The sequence below is a fragment of the Pteropus medius genome, unplaced genomic scaffold, assembly GCF_902729225.1.
Source record: "Pteropus medius unplaced genomic scaffold, Ma_sr-lr_union100, whole genome shotgun sequence".
Taxonomy (NCBI): Eukaryota; Metazoa; Chordata; class Mammalia; order Chiroptera; family Pteropodidae; genus Pteropus; species Pteropus medius.
Window position 1 is genome coordinate 21,651,360 of NW_024350319.1, and position 22,316 is coordinate 21,673,675.

The 22,316-nt window shown below is 33.6% G+C and overlaps 1 protein-coding gene across 7 annotated transcripts in view; it reads right to left on the minus strand.

The window, feature by feature from the left end:
- Window positions 1–22,316, minus strand: part of GLMN (glomulin, FKBP associated protein) — a 34,443-nt gene that overhangs the window by 2,488 nt on the left and 9,639 nt on the right. For 6 of the 7 annotated variants that reach the window (XM_039838833.1, XM_039838836.1, XM_039838835.1 and 3 more), the window contains 10 exons: window positions 21,655–21,757; window positions 15,281–15,468; window positions 13,471–13,524; window positions 11,947–11,977; window positions 11,757–11,846; window positions 10,808–10,849; window positions 10,639–10,712; window positions 9,356–9,440; window positions 8,732–8,838; window positions 7,855–7,918 (listed from right to left, as the gene is read on the minus strand). In XM_039838833.1, coding sequence (XP_039694767.1) covers window positions 7,855–7,918; window positions 8,732–8,838; window positions 9,356–9,440; window positions 10,639–10,712; window positions 10,808–10,849; window positions 11,757–11,846; window positions 11,947–11,977; window positions 13,471–13,524; window positions 15,281–15,468; window positions 21,655–21,757 — 838 coding nt within the window. Of the gene's footprint in view, window positions 1–5,848; window positions 5,939–7,854; window positions 7,919–8,731; window positions 8,839–9,355; window positions 9,441–10,638; window positions 10,713–10,807; window positions 10,850–11,756; window positions 11,847–11,946; window positions 11,978–13,470; window positions 13,525–15,280; window positions 15,469–21,654; window positions 21,758–22,316 lie in introns of all 7 variants that reach the window. The other variant, XR_005647773.1, reaches the window with a different exon arrangement.

The window sequence follows — 22,316 nt, forward strand, 5'->3', positions numbered from 1 at the left end:
CCACAGATAGTTTAACATATTGAAATATATAATCATGTTTCCCCTAGAGGTTCAAATTTCATTTCTTAGGCATGCCAGAAAATCAGATACACATGTCAATTTTTCTACTCAAATATTATCTTTGAAAATATTTGCTAAATGAGATTGCTTTTCAACTAGAAAAATATGTTATTCCTGAGTTCATATGCCCTACCTAGAACTTTTCATGAGAACAGTAAATGAACTTTGATGACACAATGGTCATGCTTAACTCTAATCAGTGAATAAAGTTTCAAAGTTTGCCTACTCAGTGAACTTTTAAAATTAACAATTTTCACCTCCTTTACAATATACAATCTAGGAGTTCCTTAGATACCAAAGCTTTCCGAAATAAAATACACTGATTTCAAACAACTTTAGTAGTTTCTGACATTTAAAAAGATAATTGCTGCAGTTCTGCTATGTCACTCGTCATTCCTGTAAAATATTTTCACTTTAAGTTTTAAAGATCCACAGTTTCTAATTCAGTAAATATAGCTAATCTTTAGCTGTAAGGTTAAGTTATACAATTTTGCAAATATCAAGATATAAAGTGTTGCACAACTGATAATAGACCTCATCAAGAAGCATAACCTTTGCTTCCATGTTTTGCAATAGATGTGACATTAAAACATACTTTTTAATACATCAATAGATATAATAAAACACTATGCATTATATCCATAATTCTAGAAAAATAAATTTTCCAATCCCCAGTGAACCATTTTCTCATTTGCCAAATAATATGCAATTATATGCACAGATAATAAGGTTTCTTTTTAACTTCTACAAAGACTAAAAGAATATTGGTAACTTTATCTTTCAAAATATCAGGCTGTCTCAATCACAAGTTCAGCATGCTATTTCTAAGTATCTTTAATTTTGAAGGTTTTAAGTTTTCATTTGTGAGAAAACATTAATATTAGATTATATTTTCACTGGGCATTTACTTTTGATGAAACTATTTTACATAATTTTAACTTTAAAGTCTTATACTTTCTTTTTTAGAATGTGGCTCAAGTTAAGTCAAAGTTTGCTAATTATAGTCAATATTTTTCTGAATATTGTCACTATTTAGTTTCAGATTAGCAGTCCAACTTGAACATGGTTCTGTATTTTTTAAAAATTATTTTTCTTCTAATAAAACAGATGGAGTGCAATTTATACATGCTGGATATAAGTTTTGCAGTTGTAATGAATTGGAAAACAGTATCTCCCTCAAAATTCATTCTGAAAATAGTTAAAATAATTTGATTGTAAAACTTGACAATTTTACTGACAGAAGGTACATTTCGCTTCACAGCTAAAACTACATATTACTATAAAATTAAATATTAGTTCTTCTGCTCTGACAATGGTCAACCTGACTGGTAAATACATAAGAGACATTAGCAAGCAATACACTGAACATCTTATTCCTAGCCAATTTGTGAAATTCCCTCCACTTTCTCACACTGTTCCTTACAATGCTGGCCACAAAATTTGATGCAATATCCATTAACTTTTATTAAAAATCTGTAGAAGCAACCTGATGTTTTCAATTACATTCTATTTGATTTTGCTGGTCTGACCCACTAAATTGATTTAATGACTCACTAATGTTTGGTTATGACCAGAAGTTTGAAGAACACTAAATCATATACCTACGGAAGAAGTTTCTGAGTTAACATTCTTCAATGTTATTGGATAATGCCAAACTACTCTCTAAAAGTGATTATACCAACTTGTTACATCATTGTTCCATATCTTCAGCTATGCTACCTACCTTTTAAGCATGCTGTTCTGATGGGTGCAAAATGATATCTCACTGAAGTTTTAAGTTATATTTCAATAAGCACTAGTGATACTGGGAATTGTGTCTTGTGGTTATCGGCCATTTGGGTTTCCTTGTCGGTTGCCTGTTCAATATCTGTATCCTTTCTCTATTTTTCTGATTTGTGGTCTTTTTCTTCTTGCTTTGTTATTCATGTATTTTTTATATTTATTATCAGATGGAGGAATGAAGATTTTTCTCTGTTGACTTATTTTTGCAGTTTGTACACATTTCTTTCTTGAATAGGTTAGTTTTAATGTCATCATATTTATCAATCTTTTCTTTTGTGGTTAGTGCTTAAGGGGGTAGAAACCCTTCCCTACCCGCTTAAGTCACTCAGATAATCTCCTATAATGTGTTCTGAAAATTTCTAAGTTCTTTTTCAATTTTAAGTCTTTAATCTGTCTGGAATTTTGTTTTGTATGTGAAACAGGCAACTAATTTCTCCCCTGGGTGACAAATTACCCAGCATCATTTACTGAATACTCTCATTCTTCTCTTCTAATTTGCAATGGCATCTTCATTTCAGATGGAGTACAATGCAATGGTGAATTAAGAACATGAGCTCTGGGAAACTGCCCAAGTTCACAAACTGGCTGCTCAATTAGCTGTGTGACTTTGAGCAAGTTATACTTCCTTCTCTATGCCTCCATTTCCTCATATGTAAAATGAAGAAAACAGTAATACCCTCATAAGAGGACTAAATGCATTAATACACACTTAAAGCACAGTTTGGCATATGATTCAATAGATACATTATCATTATTAGCATCATCATTCTATATATTTAAGCTATTCTATTCTACCAATCTATCCAATCTAACCCTCTTTATGGTAATGCCACACTAAGTTACTATGGCTTTATAATAAATTATGATATCTAGCAAAGCAAATCCCCCTCCACAAACGTCGTTCTTCAAAATTGTCATGGATATTCTTGACCCTTAACTGTTCCACGTGAAACTTATGATCAACCTATCAACTTCCATTTTTAAAAACCCAACTTGTGTTTTGATTTGAATTATACTGAATTTTTAGATTAATTTGAGAACTGACAACTTTAAAATACTGCATCTTTCCATCCAAATAGATCACTGATTCTCTAGGTCTTTTAAAAATCCTTCTAGTATTATAATTTTCTCCATAGTTTTACATATATTTACACGTTTTCCTAAGTATCTCATTTTTGTTGCAGGTGTAAATATTTGCTAGCTGACTAAGAATTGAATTATTATTATTATTATGTGTTGAAAAGATCAAATGTTTTTTCTATAGCTACTGAGAAGACCAAGTATTTAATGTATAATTACATTAATTTTGCACTGCTGGAAACCCCACTTAGTTGCATGACTTTAAAAAAAATTTGATAGATTTGGTGGTAATATTAGTATTTATATTCATAAATGAGATTAGCCTATAACCTTCCCTCAGCATACTATTCTTGTCTGTTTTGGTATTAAGGTCATATCTTGCTAAATATACTCATATTAGTCACAACTATTCTTTTTCTAGTCTTTGTAACATTTCATAATATACAGAAGTTCTCAAACTTCTCTAAGTTAAAATGTAGATTTCTGTCTACGGCCATGCTACCCTGAACAAGCCCGATGTCTGATCTTGGAAGCTGAGCAGGATCGGGCCTTGGTTAGTACCTGGATGGGAGACCACCTAGGAAGACCAGGTACTGTAGGCATAAAAAATAAAAAAATAAGGGATTGTAAGCTGACAAGGTCCTTGCAATCTGTGAGGTCAACCAAGGGTTGCCTTACCTAAAAATTAAAACTTAAAAAAAAAGAAGTGTAGATATATATCTGTTCTTTACTCAGAGGCTTTGATTGATAAGATTTGGAGCTGAACCCAAGAATCTGCATTTATGTATATATTTAAAAAAAAATACCCAGGTGATTTTGATTAGGAACATATGCTAAGAAACAATAAGAATGACCCTGTCCAATGCCAATGAAGAATTGAATTTTTAATTAAAATTTAAAAATTAAACTCCAAATGGTCACATGCGGCTACTATCTACTGTATTGGACAATACAAGTCTTTACTAAGTCTTTATTAAGACCTTTGTTGTTTTTCAATCAAGTAATTTAATACACAGCCCATAATCATAAAACCTAAAATAAGGTAATAAAAACATGTTTCAAAATTAGGCTAAAGAAAATTTGTTGCCCATTCTGTTCAGCATAATTCTACAAATCTTTCATATGATGAACAATAGTAATATTTTTAGAAGCATGTAGGAGTGAAGAAGCTATAGAAATAAGTATATATCCTCTCAGACATCACGGTTACTAGATCTTAAAAAAACTACAAAGAAAATCATTTTAAGATTTCTTTTACCTTTGATGTCTAGAAAAAGTAACGTAATATTTTTAAAAAACAGTTATAAGGATAAAAACTTGGAATGTTCACAAATCCCTGCTTTTTAATATTATACCCAAGCAGTATCATTGATGGAGTACTAAAATCTTTTCAGTTCTAAAGCTTAACCATACATTTAAAAATTCACTGCAGCCGGTCTCACAAAAGGAAGACTAGGCAGTTCGTTGCCACACTGAGATTTATTGCCAGAACAGACAAGGACCTTGCAAAGATAAAATCAACCATGATAATGAATAAAAAGGAGATAAATAAGACCCCGTTTTCCCCTTTTTCCTAATTCATATATGACTTTTTATTTATGAGGTAATACCGTACAACTTCTATCACTTGTAATATTAAGTAACATTTATGACCTGAAGTCATTTGGCTCTGCAAATGACACATAAGGGATATGTTTTAATCTTGGAGAAACAATTTAAATGAGAACCCAAAATATGGATTATATAGAATTATACGTATGTGCATTTATATGCCAGTTTTTTCCTAAATGAAAATCATATGTGCATATATTACATAATTTCATTTAAAAAACATTACTGATACTTGTATCCTTTACAATCTCAAACTGCTTCCTTTGACACTGTATTCATTCTATATAGTTCATAACAACAACTTAAGAAAAATAATGGATAAACAGGCAAATGGGAAAGGATATGAGTATATAAGACAAAAGGTAAGGGTTAAAATTACAGACTATGTATTAAAATATTATTGTAATTCAAAACTAACCCATATTTAAAGGTACCTACCAAATAAAAGAGAATACTAAGTATAAAAACTAAGTTGGTTTTACCAGTAGAGATTGAGGTTCAAGGTTCAAAAAAGAAAAGTTATGTGAAAATGAAGTGTGGGAGAGGATGCCTATAACTTATGCAGAGAAATAAAGAGGCATGAAATAGGGTGAGGAGGGGAATGACTTATGAAAAGAATAAGTCAGCTGACAGTAATCTAAAATAGTAGGAAAAGAAATGGATCATTATTCAATTATGAATCACTTGTATCATTCCACTGTGTTCTTAATTTTCTTACATATCTTTCTGACTGCTTTTCAGCTTTTCATATGACTACCCTCTCAGAACACTTAATTGCTCAAAAATAGGTACTGGTAGGAGTCCTTTTGAATAACTACCCACAATTCAGCATCACCAGAGTCCTTTTGGTTTCTCCTTTAAACAAAATTTCTAAGAACTAAGAAACTGTCATTTTTTTGATTAACCACAGCAAAAAGATTTGCCTCTCATTTATACCCATGACCTATTATAATTGTACTTAGGAGAAATTCTTCTGTGTGAATAGGCTCTTAAGTTGTCTGAAAGATGTCAGGTTGCCATCATGGATTATTTTGTTGTTGTTAATTTCCTTGGTATGATAATTCTTATGGCAACTTGCATGGCAATGATACTTTGGATTATTTAATCTCTAAGAAAAAAAATTAAAAACCATTAAATAAAACAATCTTATAAGCTGGTTATATCCTTTTTTTCACCATATAATGTTCAAGCCAAATAAAAGTGAAGCATTAGTTGTGAATATCACAGCTGACCTTGCATAGTACTAAACTTATCTGTCTTCCCTCTTAGGCAGAAGCCCATCTACTGCCCCTGTTAAGTACACTGTATTTCATACCTGATAAATCTATCAACTCTTTATCAAGAAGATTCTTTTTCTTCATGTCAGGCAAATCAGATCACCTCTAGGTATGGCCTTTCTGGATTACTGAAAAAGTAAAAACATATCTCTTACCCTAATGACACCTTCCTGAAGAAGGGCATCCACTGATGCTGAATTTTACTTATCTTTTCTACTTTTATCAGAAACTCCTTTAGGAGTCAGGATTTAGTTTGTGATTCAAAGACTCTGGCCACTAGGTATATGTCCTTGTGCCAGTTACAGATCTTTCCTGTGCCTACATTACCTATGAAAGGTAAAAAAGAGTACTGATAGCATTATGAAGAATAAATGATATATAGTACCTGACCAGAATAGTGGTTGCCACTGGCAGGGGGTGGGGATGGGGTAATGAGGTCAGAATTGGGAAGAAAAACAGGGAATTTCTTGTGATGATAGTAATGTTCTATATTTGATGAGGATTTGGATAATATAGATCTATCCATTTGTTAAAACTTGGTGAATGTACACAAAATCTGTGCATTTCATTTTATGTGAATTTTAACTAAAAGCAAAGCTATAGCTAGATATTTGACTCTACTTAATGAAATACATGCTGAAATATTTAGGGCAAAATATGGTGAAATTTGTAGTTTATCCTGAAATGTATCAAAAAACTTAAGAGATTGATGGAAAGTAAAATGTTAATGATGGAATGAATCTTAGTGGTAAGTAAATCAGAATAAGTCAGCTGACAGTAACCTAAAATAGCTGTATGTTTGAAAAACTTCACAATAAAATGTTAGAAAAGAAAAATGCACCCTGGCACAAAATAAGCAGTAGTCAATGGTAGCAAATAACAATTTTTGGCTGAAAAGGGATGATGAATGAGGTCAAATCACTGAATTTACTAGATTTAATCTAGAGGGAAAGAAACTGCTACTTAGAAACTTTTTATTCCAAATTACAATTTACTTAAAAAAGAAATAAAAGCTCTTTAGCATCCTTAAATAAAAGTCAATTACTTTCATTTCTAAAAAAAGAAACATTAACAAGTGATTCAGGTAGTTAAAATTAAGAGATATGACACATAGGGAAAGCAATTATTAGAATAGAAGACAAAAAGCAACTATAATTCTACTGTATGACAAATCTCAAATAGTTTTCTATTTATTGAATACCTCTAATCATGTACTATTAAAAACAAATCAAACTTCCTACACATTATCTATAAGGTGCTGTTAACAGATTCTGTTTTAGTGCTGAAAATGCTTCAATTTGTCATGTTGAGAGGATATCAAATTATCAGATGGTTTTATTTTATAAAGCGCAGACTGAAATCATGACTTATAGGTGGAGGCAGCTGAACAAGACACCCAGATATATGTTGAACTCCAAAAGCTTAGTTAACTTAGGACCTCCAGCTTATCTAACAAGTCTAAGCAATGCTTATACAAGAAAGCAGACAACATAGATGGACCTCGAGATAATCATGCTAAGCAAAATAACCCAGACAGAAAAGGTTGAAAATTACATAATATCACTTATAGGTGGGATATAAACCTAAAAGCAATAAACGAACAGGACAAACAACCAGAGACTCATGGACATGGACCACAGACTAGTGGTTACCAGAGGGTAAGGGGTAGGGGGAAGTAGATGGGGTAAAAGGGGTCAAATATGTGGTAACAGAAAGAAATCTAACTATGGTAGGTGAAAACAATGTAAATATATATATGCCTTACAGTTAAAATGTACAGCTGAAACTTACTGGATTTTGTTAACCAATATCACCATTAAAAAAAAGAGGCAGAAAGCAGAGGTACAAAAGGAAAAGGAAAGGGATGTGGCATAGTGAGGACTCCTGGGGATTAACTTTAGGTTTCAGAATAATTGTTAGCAGTTCTTCCAGCCTTTGTAGCTGGGTAAGAAATATTGGCTTAAGTAGATATTGATATGAAAATCTGAAACATTCCTTATGCATGTTGAATACAGTCAGTTTCTCTTTCAAAAAATTCACTTACTTGATTGTCATGTTCATTATCTTTGATAACCAAGTACCTCAATAAATTTAATGAGGCCATTATCCTGTTAATTGAAAATACATAATTTGTTACTTACAATACAGTTTTATAAAATCAACAGTAATTTCAATGAATAAAGTAAGCTAAAACCTAGGGTATATTTTTATAATTATGTTTGCCATTAAAAGTACAGTTGATCCTTGAATAACGCAGGGGTTAGGGACACCAAACCCTGTGCAACTAAAAATCATTTGTGTATAACTATGTATTTCCTTTAACATATCTTTTGGAGTGGTAATAAGTTATCACTCTTGTTTTCCGAGTTCACAAAACACAACTGTGAAAATTACTATTCTTTTTTTTCCCCCCAAGGAACTTTATTTAATATTTGAGAGAATCATCTCTTGCTTCCTGAATTTTAAGATTCCTTTTATTAATGCTTTACAACCATTTCTCAACATCCATTCTATTATACTGAAAGTGAAATTACATGTTCTATATTTAAAAAACATGACATCCTGAAAAACAAAACAACAAAACCTAAACACATATGCTTTGTATAACTTATATACATGAAATTCTTAGTTTTTAGTCACCAATGCTGCAGTTGCAAATCTCTATGAGCTATATTGGAATACTGGGGTATGTCAAAGGTAAAAAAATCATACTGTTGGTCATACTTCTGGAAAGCAGAGTTTTTGATTTTATTTTTACACAGTATCTAATTACTTAAATATGAAAATCTTTATATAATTTTATGAATTAACCATAGATCATAAAATCATAGGAAAATGCCTTTTACTACTTTAGGTTGCCCATTTTATTCTGAATTTACTATGTGAATTTACTATGTGAATCTTAGTAATGATTATCTCACCTATCAGAGTTTTGCAGTAGATCTGTTTCAGCACCCTCTGGGAGAAAGAGTACCAAACCTAGAAGGGAAATCAGCTGTGGTCCTGTAAACCATTTGTTATGTGTTCTCTGAAAAGCAAAAGAAAAACTGAGAAAGGCTTTAAGTAATAGCTTGATAAATTCATGTGTTTTCTAATGCCTTGATACTACAAAAATAAACTATTAAATATTTAAAACATATATTTTTTAAGTTTAATTTCCATACTTTCATTCGCTATTTCGAATGAAAGTATGGAAATTAAACTCGGCTAGTTTGTGAATGCTGATGCATTGTTTCTTTTTTTTTTTCTATATGGAATTACTGAGTATTCACAAATTAGACTGCTGTTTCTATTAATATTTCAAAAGTACATAGCAAAACAAAAAAGTCACATTATCAGCACAAAGAATATAATTTAAATTTATAGTTATCAAAATTTCAAAATTTAGTTTTTTAAATAAGCAACAAAAATGAGAAATACATTCTAATACTAGAGACAGAAAAAGTCGATAGGGCAAAAATCCATATTAATGTAATCCATAAATGAATAAATATATCCTATAAAACAAAATAAATTGATAATTGACACCTTAGCTATGCTCTTACCTTTAATGATATGTCAATCTGATTTTTGATATTTTGAATAATAAAGGCCTCCACACCTGAGTGATTACTTGTATTCAATAAGCACCTTTAAGGCAAAATTACAATACATTTGAAATTATCCTGGACTACATTATAATTAAATAATGGTGCAAATTTTACAAATTCACATGGGCCATGTAGTACTACTAGGAATACAAAAACCAGTGAAGATGATCAACCAATTACAGTCACTTATTATGGTTACTGGTTTAACTAGCAAATTCTATTTTAACTGGATTTTTCCAACAAGAATTTTCTATCAAACCAAATTTGCATCTTTTTGTACATATAGTTGCAATGATTTAACATGGCAAGAATAGGCACTAGTATATAATAACCTAAAAACTCTCCAAATTATTCCCTGTGAAAGTTGACTAGTCTGGTTACACTAATTAAATTGCAAAGAAAGGAAACTCAATATGACTAGCCCAGAAAAAAACATTTCTTGGTGGGAATACAGGTAGATCAGAAGAGGAAAGCAAGTACAAGACCTAAGCATCAAACTGAGATTTCATAAACCTGCTTTGACTTTTATCAACAGAAATGAAGAAAAGATCGGATCAAGAATGCTAGTTCTGGCCGATCCCAAAGACTTCTTAGCATTTTAACCATGCCCAAATCTGTTCTTAAATCATTTTTATTACATAGGTGTCAACAAACTGAGATCTGCAGGCCAAATTCAGCCTGCTGCCTGTTTTATTAGAATAAACTCACCCTTACTACAAAGACAAAATTGAGCATCTGCAACACAGATTGGCCCATTAAGCCTATATTTACTATTTGGCCTTTTATAGAAAATTTGCTCTTCTTTAATTCAGAGAATTGCTTTTTCCCTCAAAACAGCACTATTAATAAGCTCTACACTAACTTGAAGTGAACAGCCTGTCAAGTTGTAACTCCAGAGCCATTAAATTCAACTGTGAATAAGGAAGATTACTGACATATGTAAAGTTCTAGCAGGAGCCTAATCAATCTGTTTAATCTTTTAAGTCTATTTTAATTTTATAGTATGTCAATTAACTGATTGAAATATACACTATTATTCATGTAATATATGTGTAGATATGTACCCATATTGATTAACCCTTCTCTATCATCACATATAATTTATTGTAATGTAGTTTCCAAGTAGAGTTGAATTACATGTAAAACATACTGAAATACTATAATCTAGAATAATCAAATGCATTAATTTGGTTTTTAATCAACCATACACTTCACAATTAACCATTCTTGATACATACCTAAATAACGTATATTTGCCTTGAGAATCCAACTTGTTAATATACAGCTGAAGCATAGCTAAACCCTTTTTCCTCTAAAATAGAAGAAATAATAGTTACATGAACTGAATAAAGATTCAATTGTTTATCAAAATTGTAACTCATTTTTAGTCTGAAAACATTTACATACCAATGTCTCAATAGGGCAAAGCGTCATAACTTTAACTAAGCCCTGGAAATAAGAAAAAATTTAATTCAGATAGTAATAGATTACATTGACTACAAACTAACAACTATGTCATCAATGGTAGATACTGAAAATTCAGAGAAGTGAGGGTAGGGGATTTTAAAATGAAGTAAAATTTTCCCCGAGCCTTTCATTCCATTGTTAGGTCTACAGGAAACTGAATACAATCCATTTTATAAGTGATATTGAGTAGGGTGTTACAAAGTATAAATTTAGAAGTGAATGCTAATTTTCAATTATGTCTAGAGTGGCCAAAAATGATAACAAACATGAAGAAACATAATCCATCATTAAAAATATTCAGGTTTATTAATACACTAACAAAAGCCACATTTTTCTATTTAAACAGTGGAAAAACAAGTTTCTACATCAATAGTTAAGGACCTACTTGGCTATGATAACTAAGAGAGTAGTGGGCAAAATTTATCATAGGAGGGAAAAACAAAATGTCTTTTTAATAATGAGTTAGTTCATGTCTTGATGAAGTCCTAAGGACTTGAGTTATAATAAAAGGAGTTTTATTTTCCAAGGTCCTATAGAAACAAAGTGTAAGAGAAGAAAGTTATGTTTTTCCACTAGATGCTATGCTGTCAACTATGGTAGCCATTAGCCACATATAGCTATTTAAGTTTAAATTCAATTAAATTTTAAATTCGATTCCTCAGTCACACTAGCCACATTTCAAGTGTTCAGTGTGGTTAGTGGCTATCATGCTGTACTGAACAGTTAGAAAACGACTTCTACCATCACAGACAGAAAGTTCTACTGGACAGCATGGCACTAGTTTCCAAAAGATACAGAGAAGAAAGTGGGAGGAGTCTGAAAAGACCCTCACTAAAGTTCAGAATAGGAAAAGGGTTATTTTTAAGATTAGAATACATATTTCACTTACCTGAGGTACGGTAAGAAAACTCTTGATTTCTAAGTACTGGTGAGGAAGGCTGTTGTCTTCTATTCTCAATAAACCATTCTCCAACAGATCCTACAGATTGAAATAGATGCAGAGATACATATAAAGTCAATAGCTGTATTTATTGACATTACTATGTACTTAAATTATGATGGGTGCAAACAAATCTTACCAATCCTTTGGAGAGAAGAGACTCTTCTGTCCTGGAAGAGAATATTAAAATTTATTGACATGATTTTCTAAATTGCTTTAGAATAATTCATTTTAGGAAACACACCAAAAATCCGTTTTACCAAAAATCAAAATTTAAAGACTTTAAAAATACGTATCATTAAGGAGAAAATCTGTTAAAGAACTTAGTCAAAAAAATTCTTAATCCATCCTTGTCTGTCTTTTGATTTGGCTACTGACATCCAAATCTGACCAGAATCAGCCTACTCGGGGTTTGTTTCCTGGTATCAGATCAACAGATCCTCAAATAGCAAGTGCTAAGAAATCAATTATACCTGCTATAATACTTTGTATTCTAGTTGATTAGTCTGTAAAATTTTTTCAATTCTTTTTATACAAAAAAGAATTAAGCGCTTTCCATTTGTGATAATATTTTTTAAAGTTTTACAATCATTGTTAACTAAATATTTAAGATCTGTAGCAAAAAACATTATCTCAGGTTCCAGGTTCTTATTCCAACCATTCAAGTGTTATATTTTTGACTCAATGACTAAAGAGTTTGAATATCTTAAGAATATATCAATACATAGTCTCATTGTATGAATATAACAAACTAAAAAGAATATAAAATCATTAAAACACATATAATACAGTAAATTTACAGCGTTAATAACTATTTGTGCCAGGAGACCCTTGGAAATCCTTGCCTGCTTTGGACATTTGCCATGTTACAAATCTTCCTTCACCTGGGAAGAAATGGGATTGATAAACTGTCACTAGTGTTCCTAAGGGATGGTACTGAAAGGCCCTGACTCATCTCAAGATATAATTTAAACATGTTATGGAAAAAGAAAACAAAGCATGTAGTTTTGCAAAATTCTTATATAACCGTGTGGAAAAATTGTGGATACTTGTTACTGTGTAATTTTTTTAAAAAGAGAAAGTCTTGCTTCTTAGTGTCTCAAATAAGAAAAGTTGTTGAATGATATCACTGTCAATAATCTTAAGTTTTAAAAGGTAGGGTCAAGATACCTTCCTTTTGATGCAGTTCAGATTGTGTCCATGAAGTAAAAACATGGATGAATTGCTTTTATTTACTTTTTTGAATTTTTATAAGAGTTTATTTGAACCAAAACTGATGACCTACACCACGGAGCAAGATCTCAAATGCTCCCTGAATTGCTTTCACTGACCACCTCGCCTTAGATGGTGGAGGCTACAGTGGGATAGAAGTGTTTTAATTTACCAAATTTTGAATTAAGGGAAGAAACCTCAGAAGCAGATGATTTGAAATCGCCTTATACGAAAATATTTTTATATTATCTTTGGTTTAAAATAAAAGAGATTTTGTTGTAAAACCTCTTTGACTAACTTTTGTCTCTGTTGTGAATACTACTTCACTGTTTTATAAAATAACCAATTAATTAATTAAGGCCTGGCAAAGAGAAGGTAGTCTCCCCTGATCTTGACAAGGACTATTTTAGTACTACTATGGAATTCCAAGATGCCATCTAAATGATCTTACCTTTGCAAAAAAACTTCAATATGTTCCATATTAAATTGCAAAAGGTACGATGGGCTAAAAGAGAAACACACACACACACACAAATTTTATAAATTTTACATACACACTGTTATGGGTTGAATTGTGTCCCCCTCAAAAAAAATATGTTGGAATCCTAACCTCTAGTGCCTCAGCACATTATCTTATTTGGAAATAGGATCTTCTTTTTTTTTTTTTTAATTGGCATAGGAATGACCAGGAGCAGTGCAGGAACTGTCCCCCACCCCAACTCTGGAGGTAATTGAGTTAAAGTGAGGTCATTAGTGTGAGTCCTAATCCAATATGACTGGTGTTCTTATAAAAAAGAGAAATGTGGACAGACACGAGCATATAGGGAGAGCATTATATGGACACGAAGGCAGAGATGGGAGCAATGCATCTACAAGCCAAGGAACATCAAGGATTACCAGCAACCCACCAGAAGCTAGGGGAGAGGCATGGAACAGATTCTCCCTCATAGCCTCGAAAAAACCAATTCTGCCTATCTTTGGACTTCTAGCCTCCAAAACTGTGAGACAGTAAGTTTGTTATTTTAAGCTATCCAGTTTGTGGTACTTAGCCCTAGCAAACTAATATACATACCTACATCATTTTGGTGGTAGAGTATGAGTAAGAGTGTAGGCTTTGGGGTCAGATAGAACTCTTTGAATTACACCTATCCCACAACAAGAAGTAGTTGTATGGTTTTGGGTGGTATCTTAACTTGTCTAAGTCTGTTTCATCTGCAAAATAAGATAATGCTCTATTTCATAGGGCTATTATAAAGATTAGATAATGCATATAAAGCTGTTAGCGTAGTGTTTAACACATGGTGAACATAGAATTGGTAGCTATTATTACAATATTTGCACACAAATATACCCCAGGTATATTCATAGATAAATATACAAATGCACAAAGAAATATACCCAAGGCCTGCAAGACAAATACATAATCTTTATTATGGAACTTAAGAGTCCAAAAGGTGTTACAAAATTATATACTTTTTAAAAAAATAATTTGTTGAACTTTATGGGATAAGAAGGACAACATCAAGCTAATCATAATAGGAAGAGTCTACCTAAATAGGGTGGTAAGTAAGGCTTTCCTCAGAAAATTACATTTATGGATAAAGATAGTTCTAAGCAAATACAAAGTCCCTATAGCAGGAAGGTTCATGACACATTGGAATAAGAAATCAAAAAGTCTACATTACTGGAGCATAGTAAACAAGAAAAAAGGTGGTAGGAGGTGAATCAAGATAATCAAGCAGGGACCAGATCATGTGAAGCTTTTCCCATGTGAAGGCATTTAGACTTTATTCTATTTTTAGAGCAATAAGAAGCCACTGAAGGGTTTTCATTAAGGGACTACTCTTAAAGCTTCATTTCCTAGTGTGTTTAGAATGAGTTGGATTAAAAGGGATTGATAAATGTCCACTCAGGATTATATCAATAGTCCAGTAAAAAAATGGTAATTTAGACTACCCCATGGGTAACTGGCCAATTCCCTCCCTTACAGCCCAGGATGGTCCCAACAGCTTAAAAACAAAGCTCAGTTAACACTTTGACTCTTGTCCCTATCATTCCCTGATGTCTATTTCAACACCACCCTCTCCCCTTTCACTACTTGACTTATACTGGCTTTAACGGATTACAGGCAGCGTTACTTAAAAGACAGCTTTTGTTTATACTTCATTTACTACACTAGTAAACATATATTGGACATTAAATAAATGAGTGTGATGATACTCCTTTTAGAATACATGAATAAATCAAACATTACTACCCACCTTAATACCATTGGAAGCTGATCAATAGTGATGCCTTGTACAAATACTAGATATGCCAGAGAAGCCATAGAGTCTGCTAATTGTTTGTCTTCTTCTTCTTCGAATTCAAGATAATTCCAAGTCCTCTTTTTCCTTCCACGATTAAAAATCATTTTCGGGAAAGGGTGTCCAATTGCTGATAAAAAACCCTGTGAAGTGGATAAAAAAGGAAGCTACAGCAGACAGATGCTAATGTGGCCCCCACCATATTCACATCCTGTATAATCCTCTCCCTTTTAGGTGGAACCTGTGAGATTTGCTTCTAACCAATGAAATATGGCAAGATGCCACCTCATGATTAGATTGTTATGTGACAAAAGAGAGGGAATTTTTGCAGATGTAATTAAGGTCAAAAATCAGTTGACTGAGTTATTGAGAAAGACTATCCTAAGTGTGCCTGAGTTGTCCAGGCACTTCTTGACAGTCAGAAACTCACCCCTGCTGACTTTAAAGTACTAGGCTGCCATTCTACAAGAGGGCCTCTGGAGGAGGCTGTGTGGCAAGGAACTACCGGCAGCCTCCAAGAACTGAAAATGGTCTCTGACCAATAGCCGGCAAGAAAATGAGGACCTCAATCCTGTAACTTCAAGAAGATAAAATTTTGCCAATAACTGAAGGAACTGAGTAAGAATACAAAAAAGTTCCACAGATAGATGGTGGTGACAGTTGTACAGTACTTAATGCAACTGAACTGTATACTTAAAAATGCTTAAAATGGTAAATTTTATGTTATGTATATTTTATCAGTGCTTCAGAAATATTTGATAGCAACCCAAACAATGTGAGACATACAAATATCATGAAATGATAGTTAACTACTCAGATGAAGAATACTCTGGGAACAATGCTCCATTGACCACTGTCTACCTAGAGTGGGCAGGAGAAATACTGGTCAGTGGCAGCAAAGATTGAGGAAACAGTGCTGATATCTCAGGTCATATGTGCTCTTGTGCCATTCATAAGAGAAAGAAGCATCCCTGTATTAGTGGATAGGACTACAGTTTTACCTCTTTTTATTAAGAAGAGAAGGAGAAAAAGAGAGACTCAGGAAATAAAAGGTCACTCCTATGCTTCTTATACTATTTCTAATTCTAGTATACTAGAAAGCACCTGACCTTCAGAATCCAATGGAATTGAACTGAGTTTTGGTTCTACCACTTACTACCTTTAAGACACTAGATGAGTTATCTAACCTCTCTAAAGCCTCAGTTTCCTTATCTAGAAAATGAAATACTACCTATATCAAATATTTACTGAGCTCTACAAAAAGTTAAGGCTACAACAAAATGCTATATAGAAGTCAAAAGGGAATGAAAAAAACAGCTAAATTAGAACGAATACCTTCTACATATTCACTTATTTAATAAATGCTTGAGTGCCAAGCACTAGGCATGACATTGTAGGGTATTATAAAACCAAATAACACTTTTCCAGCCTTCAGGGAGTTAAAATCTGCTGATCCCAGATGGCTCCATTAGTCATTTCAGAACACAAAAAGGAAGCATGGAAAATTATCTTCAGTCACAAAAGACTGCAATTCAGCTACCAGATGTTAAATATATACTGTTATACTGATTTCGAAAGCTACATATTCTTGTTAAGCTATAACATAAAAAGTTTATTCATATTCCAAATGTCCTCTTAATCATGAAGCTCCACTTCATGCAGCCAATGCAACATGCGTTTTTTTCCCAGAGCTAAGGTTAGCCTCTTTAAAAAACATCATACGTAAACAGTGCTGCTTTGGATATCTAGAGTCCACCTGTGTCCAAATTAGGGCCTTCATCACCTATCCACACACTATTCAACAGTCCTCCTCAGACCCAGCACCTACCTGCCACTCCACAATTTCTCAAGACAGCCTGTGCCCTTTCAGAAATATTCCTATGCTGCAACCCTTGGGACATTCAAGCAGTTTTATACCAAAAATAACTTGTGCCAAAGGAGGGATGGCTGAGGCCATTAATCTCAAGCACCCCATACTTAACTGTACTTCTCCAAGAAGTACCTGCACTTCTGAGAAGGCACCTTCTCACTTCATCTCCTATCCTGATTTCACCTTTACTTCTTTATTACTTTGTGCTTCCTTACTGCTGGCTCTTTCTACTTGTAATGCTCCTTCCACTGAGATCTTAGAAACTCTCCCTGACACCTTTGAACTCTGCATAGGATACTTTGCTCTATCTCACTGATTTAATTAAAGTGGACTGATTTCTGGTGGGAGCTGCTCTCACCCCTCTTACATCACACAGCCAGGAAGGCAGCAGTGGGGACGGGTGGTACGGGCAAAGGCTTAGGATTATTTTGGTTCATGCTGCACTCTCAAGCAAAAGCTTGAGGCAGATGCTATAATGCCCTTTATCTGTCCTTATTTCTGTCATATGCTGACTTCTTGGTCATTTCCCCACATTTCACTGAAGACTCTGGTATCTGCCCACAATCTTTACCTCTATCCAACTCCTGCTATAATCCTGGGAACGTTGAACATTCACGTAGATAACTCCTCTAACAGGCTAGCCTCATGGTTCTTAATTTCTAAATTCTAGTGACCTTAATTTCTAATCCATTTCAACACCTAATTCCATTTTGGATCTTTGTCAACATTCAGAACTATTCCATATTAGATACCTAAACTCTAAAAACTCATTTTCTAACCATAACCTCTTATCCTATCCTCCTACCAACCTGCTTTCCTACCTGACTTCTCCAGCCCTGTGAGTCCTTCATTTTAACCTACCCATCCATCCCCTCCTAACTCCCCTTCTTTCTCTATCCAACCAATACACTATTGGTCATTTGAACTATCTGCACCCTATGCCCAATAAAATGCCAGCCTTGGAAAAATCGCTATATTCCACCTTCTCTACTACATCTGTGGAGCTGAGTGTAGAAAAATCACACAAAAATATAGATGTTATCACTACAGTTGTGGTCTCCAACCACAGTCGAGTGCCCAGCACTACTTATGCTTTCATGGTCTTCCACCATCTCCCTTTCCTTTTCCCTCAGTATTCCAATTCTTTTCCAGTTTCCCAAAGCCTCTTACCAATCCCCATTTCTACCTACTCATTCCTAAAAGGTCTCCTTCACCTAGAAATTTGAGGCCATTGGGTCTGATTCTCCTCCATTATATTACATTCCTGCTACAAATTTCTCTACATGCACACCCATTCTTATCTCCTCCTTTCCAGGTGTCCTGGACCCTATGCCCAGCTGTCTGCTCTCCTCAAGAAACATTATTTCAGTTATGCAAGAAAACTTTTTTTTCTCCTTTAATGATTCCCACCCCTTCGGCCTATAAACATACTCCCTATCTCCCCTATTACTTTCCTACCCTAAGGCCATGTCTTCTAGCTGTTGCCTCATCTTACTTTTCTAAACTCTTTTAGAGAATAGCTTATACTAGTCATCTTTTTCCTCATTTTTGATGCACTCCTTTATCCATTCCACTGATTTTTGTCTCCAACACTCCAAACTGTTCTTGCTAAGATTACCAATGCCATCTTCCTACATCCAATGGATGCTTTTCAGCTCTTACTTTATAGACTCTCTCTGCTGCATTTATCACTATCAATCACTTCTTTCTTTTTGAAACTCTACTACCCCAGTTTCTGTGATATTTCTACCACCGCTTCGACTGTTCTTTGGTCAAAGGGATGGGCTCATCTTAAGCGCTGGCACTCTGTAGGGTTCAGTCCTGAGCCCTTTTCTCTTTTCACATTGATTTACCTCTTTAGGGGATCTCATCCACTCTTATTTCAAATTTCCTCCTTAAAAACCTGCTCTCTCTGGGTATTAGAAATATATTAAGAAATTATTATTAATCTTGTTATGTGTCATAAAGGCATGTGGTCATGGTTTTTAAAAAAATCTTTACCAATTAGGGAAGCATAAAGACTTATGAATGAAATGATATATCTAGGACTTGCTATAAAATACTGTAGCAAAAAAACATTGGCAAAATGTCAGGAACTGTTAAAGCTGAGTGCTAGATACATAGGGGTACATTATATCATTCTCTCTACTTTTTGAAATGTTTTTAAATTTCCATAATAAAAAAAAATGTTTTTAAAGCACACGATTTCTCTGCACTTTGCTTGGTATTCTCTATCTCAATTATTTGCATCTGCCCAGTTACCCAAGCAAAAACCTTATCCATGATTCAACCTTTTAACTATTCTTTTAAATCTAAATCAATAACCAAATTTTGTTAATTTTACCTACTATAAAGTTCTCAAATCTGCCTTATCCTCTTCATCTTCACCACCATTTCATATTCAGGCTCCTCTCATCATTCTCACTTAACCTAACCGGTCTCCCTGTTTCCAATCTTATCACGGTTAAGTTCATTCTCCATTAAAGTGAGGAGTCCGAAACACAGTTCGATCACATCACTCCCAGGCTTAAAATCCTTTAACTGTTTCCAACTTTCACAGCTATCATCTCAAAACAGGGTACATATATCACATACAGTGGTGTTTACGCTGTACCCAGGGGATTTATACTGGACTCTAGCACTGGCAACAATGAAGAGGCCTCAGACTCTCCCGCACACCTGGGAAAATCCCTCTTCTCTCCTGCCCTCCCCTCCCTTATCATGCATAGTCTCTCTACTACTATCTTGACCATCAACATTAACACAAAGTATGTATCCGTATTTATATCAGTCACCAAATCATCTCTCATACTCAGAATGCAGTTACCCTAAAATTCTGGCATCTCCTCATCTTTTCTCTTACCTCTCCTCAAATTTCAGACACCCTTTGAACATAAGACTGTGGAACTCAGTCATTAGCAAAATCAATTCTTCTCTAAATGGTCTCTCACCTCTCTTGCTCTAAATGAAATCCGGTTCTACTCTGAAAATAACTGTTTTCTTTACAACCCTCTGAACGGGCTGTTACTTTTTCATCCATATCCACTGTACCACTGAGCCTGGAAGTAAAATACCTGTTCTCTTTGCTGCTTCCAGACCATTCCACCCCATCCTCTCTAAAATCTCTCAGCTCTGAAACTCATTCCATGTGACCATACCACTTCTACCCCTCTTTGCTGCAGTCATTAGCAGAATCCAAGGTCACTGCATTAATTGGCTTTCCAACATCACTCTTATCACAATTATGTGACTTAAATGTACAACCAAAGATCTTCTAATACCCTGGAATCTCAGGTACTTCATTTTGTCTAGTCCAGTGACCTTGGCTTCTACCCTCTCCTTACAATATGCACTCCCATGGTCATACTGTCACAACACTGTTATTAGTAATGTCACAACACTGTTAATAGTAACTTTAACTTTTCCATAATATTAATTTCAAGCATCCTTTTCTTTAACCTGATATTTTCAGCTTATTCCTTTTAGTAACCTAACTCCAACAGGACCTATAATCTAGTGATCCCATCATCTTTCCACTGTCTCTCACATTTAGTATATCCTAACTTCCCTCCTTACTCAGCTTAAATTCCACTGTCCAACATTAGTCATTCCCCTGTATACACGCTCGGTGCTCTTGCCCCTCCCTTGCTTTGTAGAACTCACACAGTTCTCAAAACCCCAAGCTAATTAAATCCAACTTTCCTCCTATGCTGCACCTGCATTCGTGCAGACAAACATAGCCACAATTATACTTCTAATTTGAAATTCATGGCTATCAATCTCAAGTACATATTTTTCTAAATTTAAGATTAGAATCCCAGCACATTTTAAAATACTCTTGATGCATAAAGTCAAGTTGCATTTAAAATAAAATTTACTTAATTTTGGAGTTATTTTGAAAAGATTTATCATGAGCCTTAAAAGTGAGGATATTCTTTGGCACAGAAATTCCACTTCTAGGAATTTATTAATTTAACAATTAAACATGCAAAGATTTGGCTAAAAAGATATTTATCAGACTCGACAGTTAAAAAAAGTGGAATATTGTATAGTAATGAAAAATTGGAAAAAATCTTTGTTGAACTGCATGGCCCAGGTTAAATATATTATGCTAAATCTGTACCATGGAGTATTTTTAAGCCAATGGAAAAACATTCATAATATTCTAAGGAAAATGAAATAGATTACAAAAAAGTATGTATAATACTCACTGAAAAAAATTATATATGTAAATATTTATTCACAACTATAAAAGCAGAAAAAAGTCTAGAAGGTATTACTATTATTTATATTTGGGTAATGAAATTATTGCTGTTTATCTTCTTTTTGTTGATCTGCTATACAAAAAATACATATTGCTTTACTATTAAATGTATCAATGTTCATGCTCAGGTGTAGTACATGAGAATATAGCAGCATTATAGCAGTATTTATAGCTGATAAAATTAGCTGTACTTACTATTACTTCAGATGCAAAACACCTTAATGGATCATTTCCAGCTTCTTCAGACTGCTCAAAGAATTGTGCTGTCAGCAAAGGGCATTTCAAGCATTTGAAACAACTAAGGTATAAGAAATGGGTAGCTATGAATACGGCACTTCCTAAGTATAAAACACCTAGTTCTATAAGCACATCTAAGTTAATTTTATATAAAAAATAATGTAAGCACCAATAAATCAATGGCTTTTCAAACTGGTGATATAAGATCCTTTTTACTAGTAATGGGGAGAGCACAAGAACACCTTGCTACAATGTGGTGGGATTTACTCTCATGTCTGGACTATACCAATGGATGCTGAATGTTTGTCTGAGGACCAGTGCTAGTCCATGTAGTTTTCGTTACTTCAAGTAAAAATCAGGACAGTGTAATTTTTTCATAAAGCATTATTTGTTTTATTTAAAAAACCAAAGTTTATTCTGTGATAAATCTTTTCCTATATCTTTAGTTAAAATATCTTTTCTTTCATGAAATGGGTTTTATAAACAGTAAAAAATTTTTAATGTCCTAACCTAACAGGACATAAAGCTAACAGTAGTTTTAGTCTCCAAAATTTAAAAAGTAAAATTATTGGCCCATGTAATTCAATAATCTAGTCTAGTACTACCAAACATAAATATAA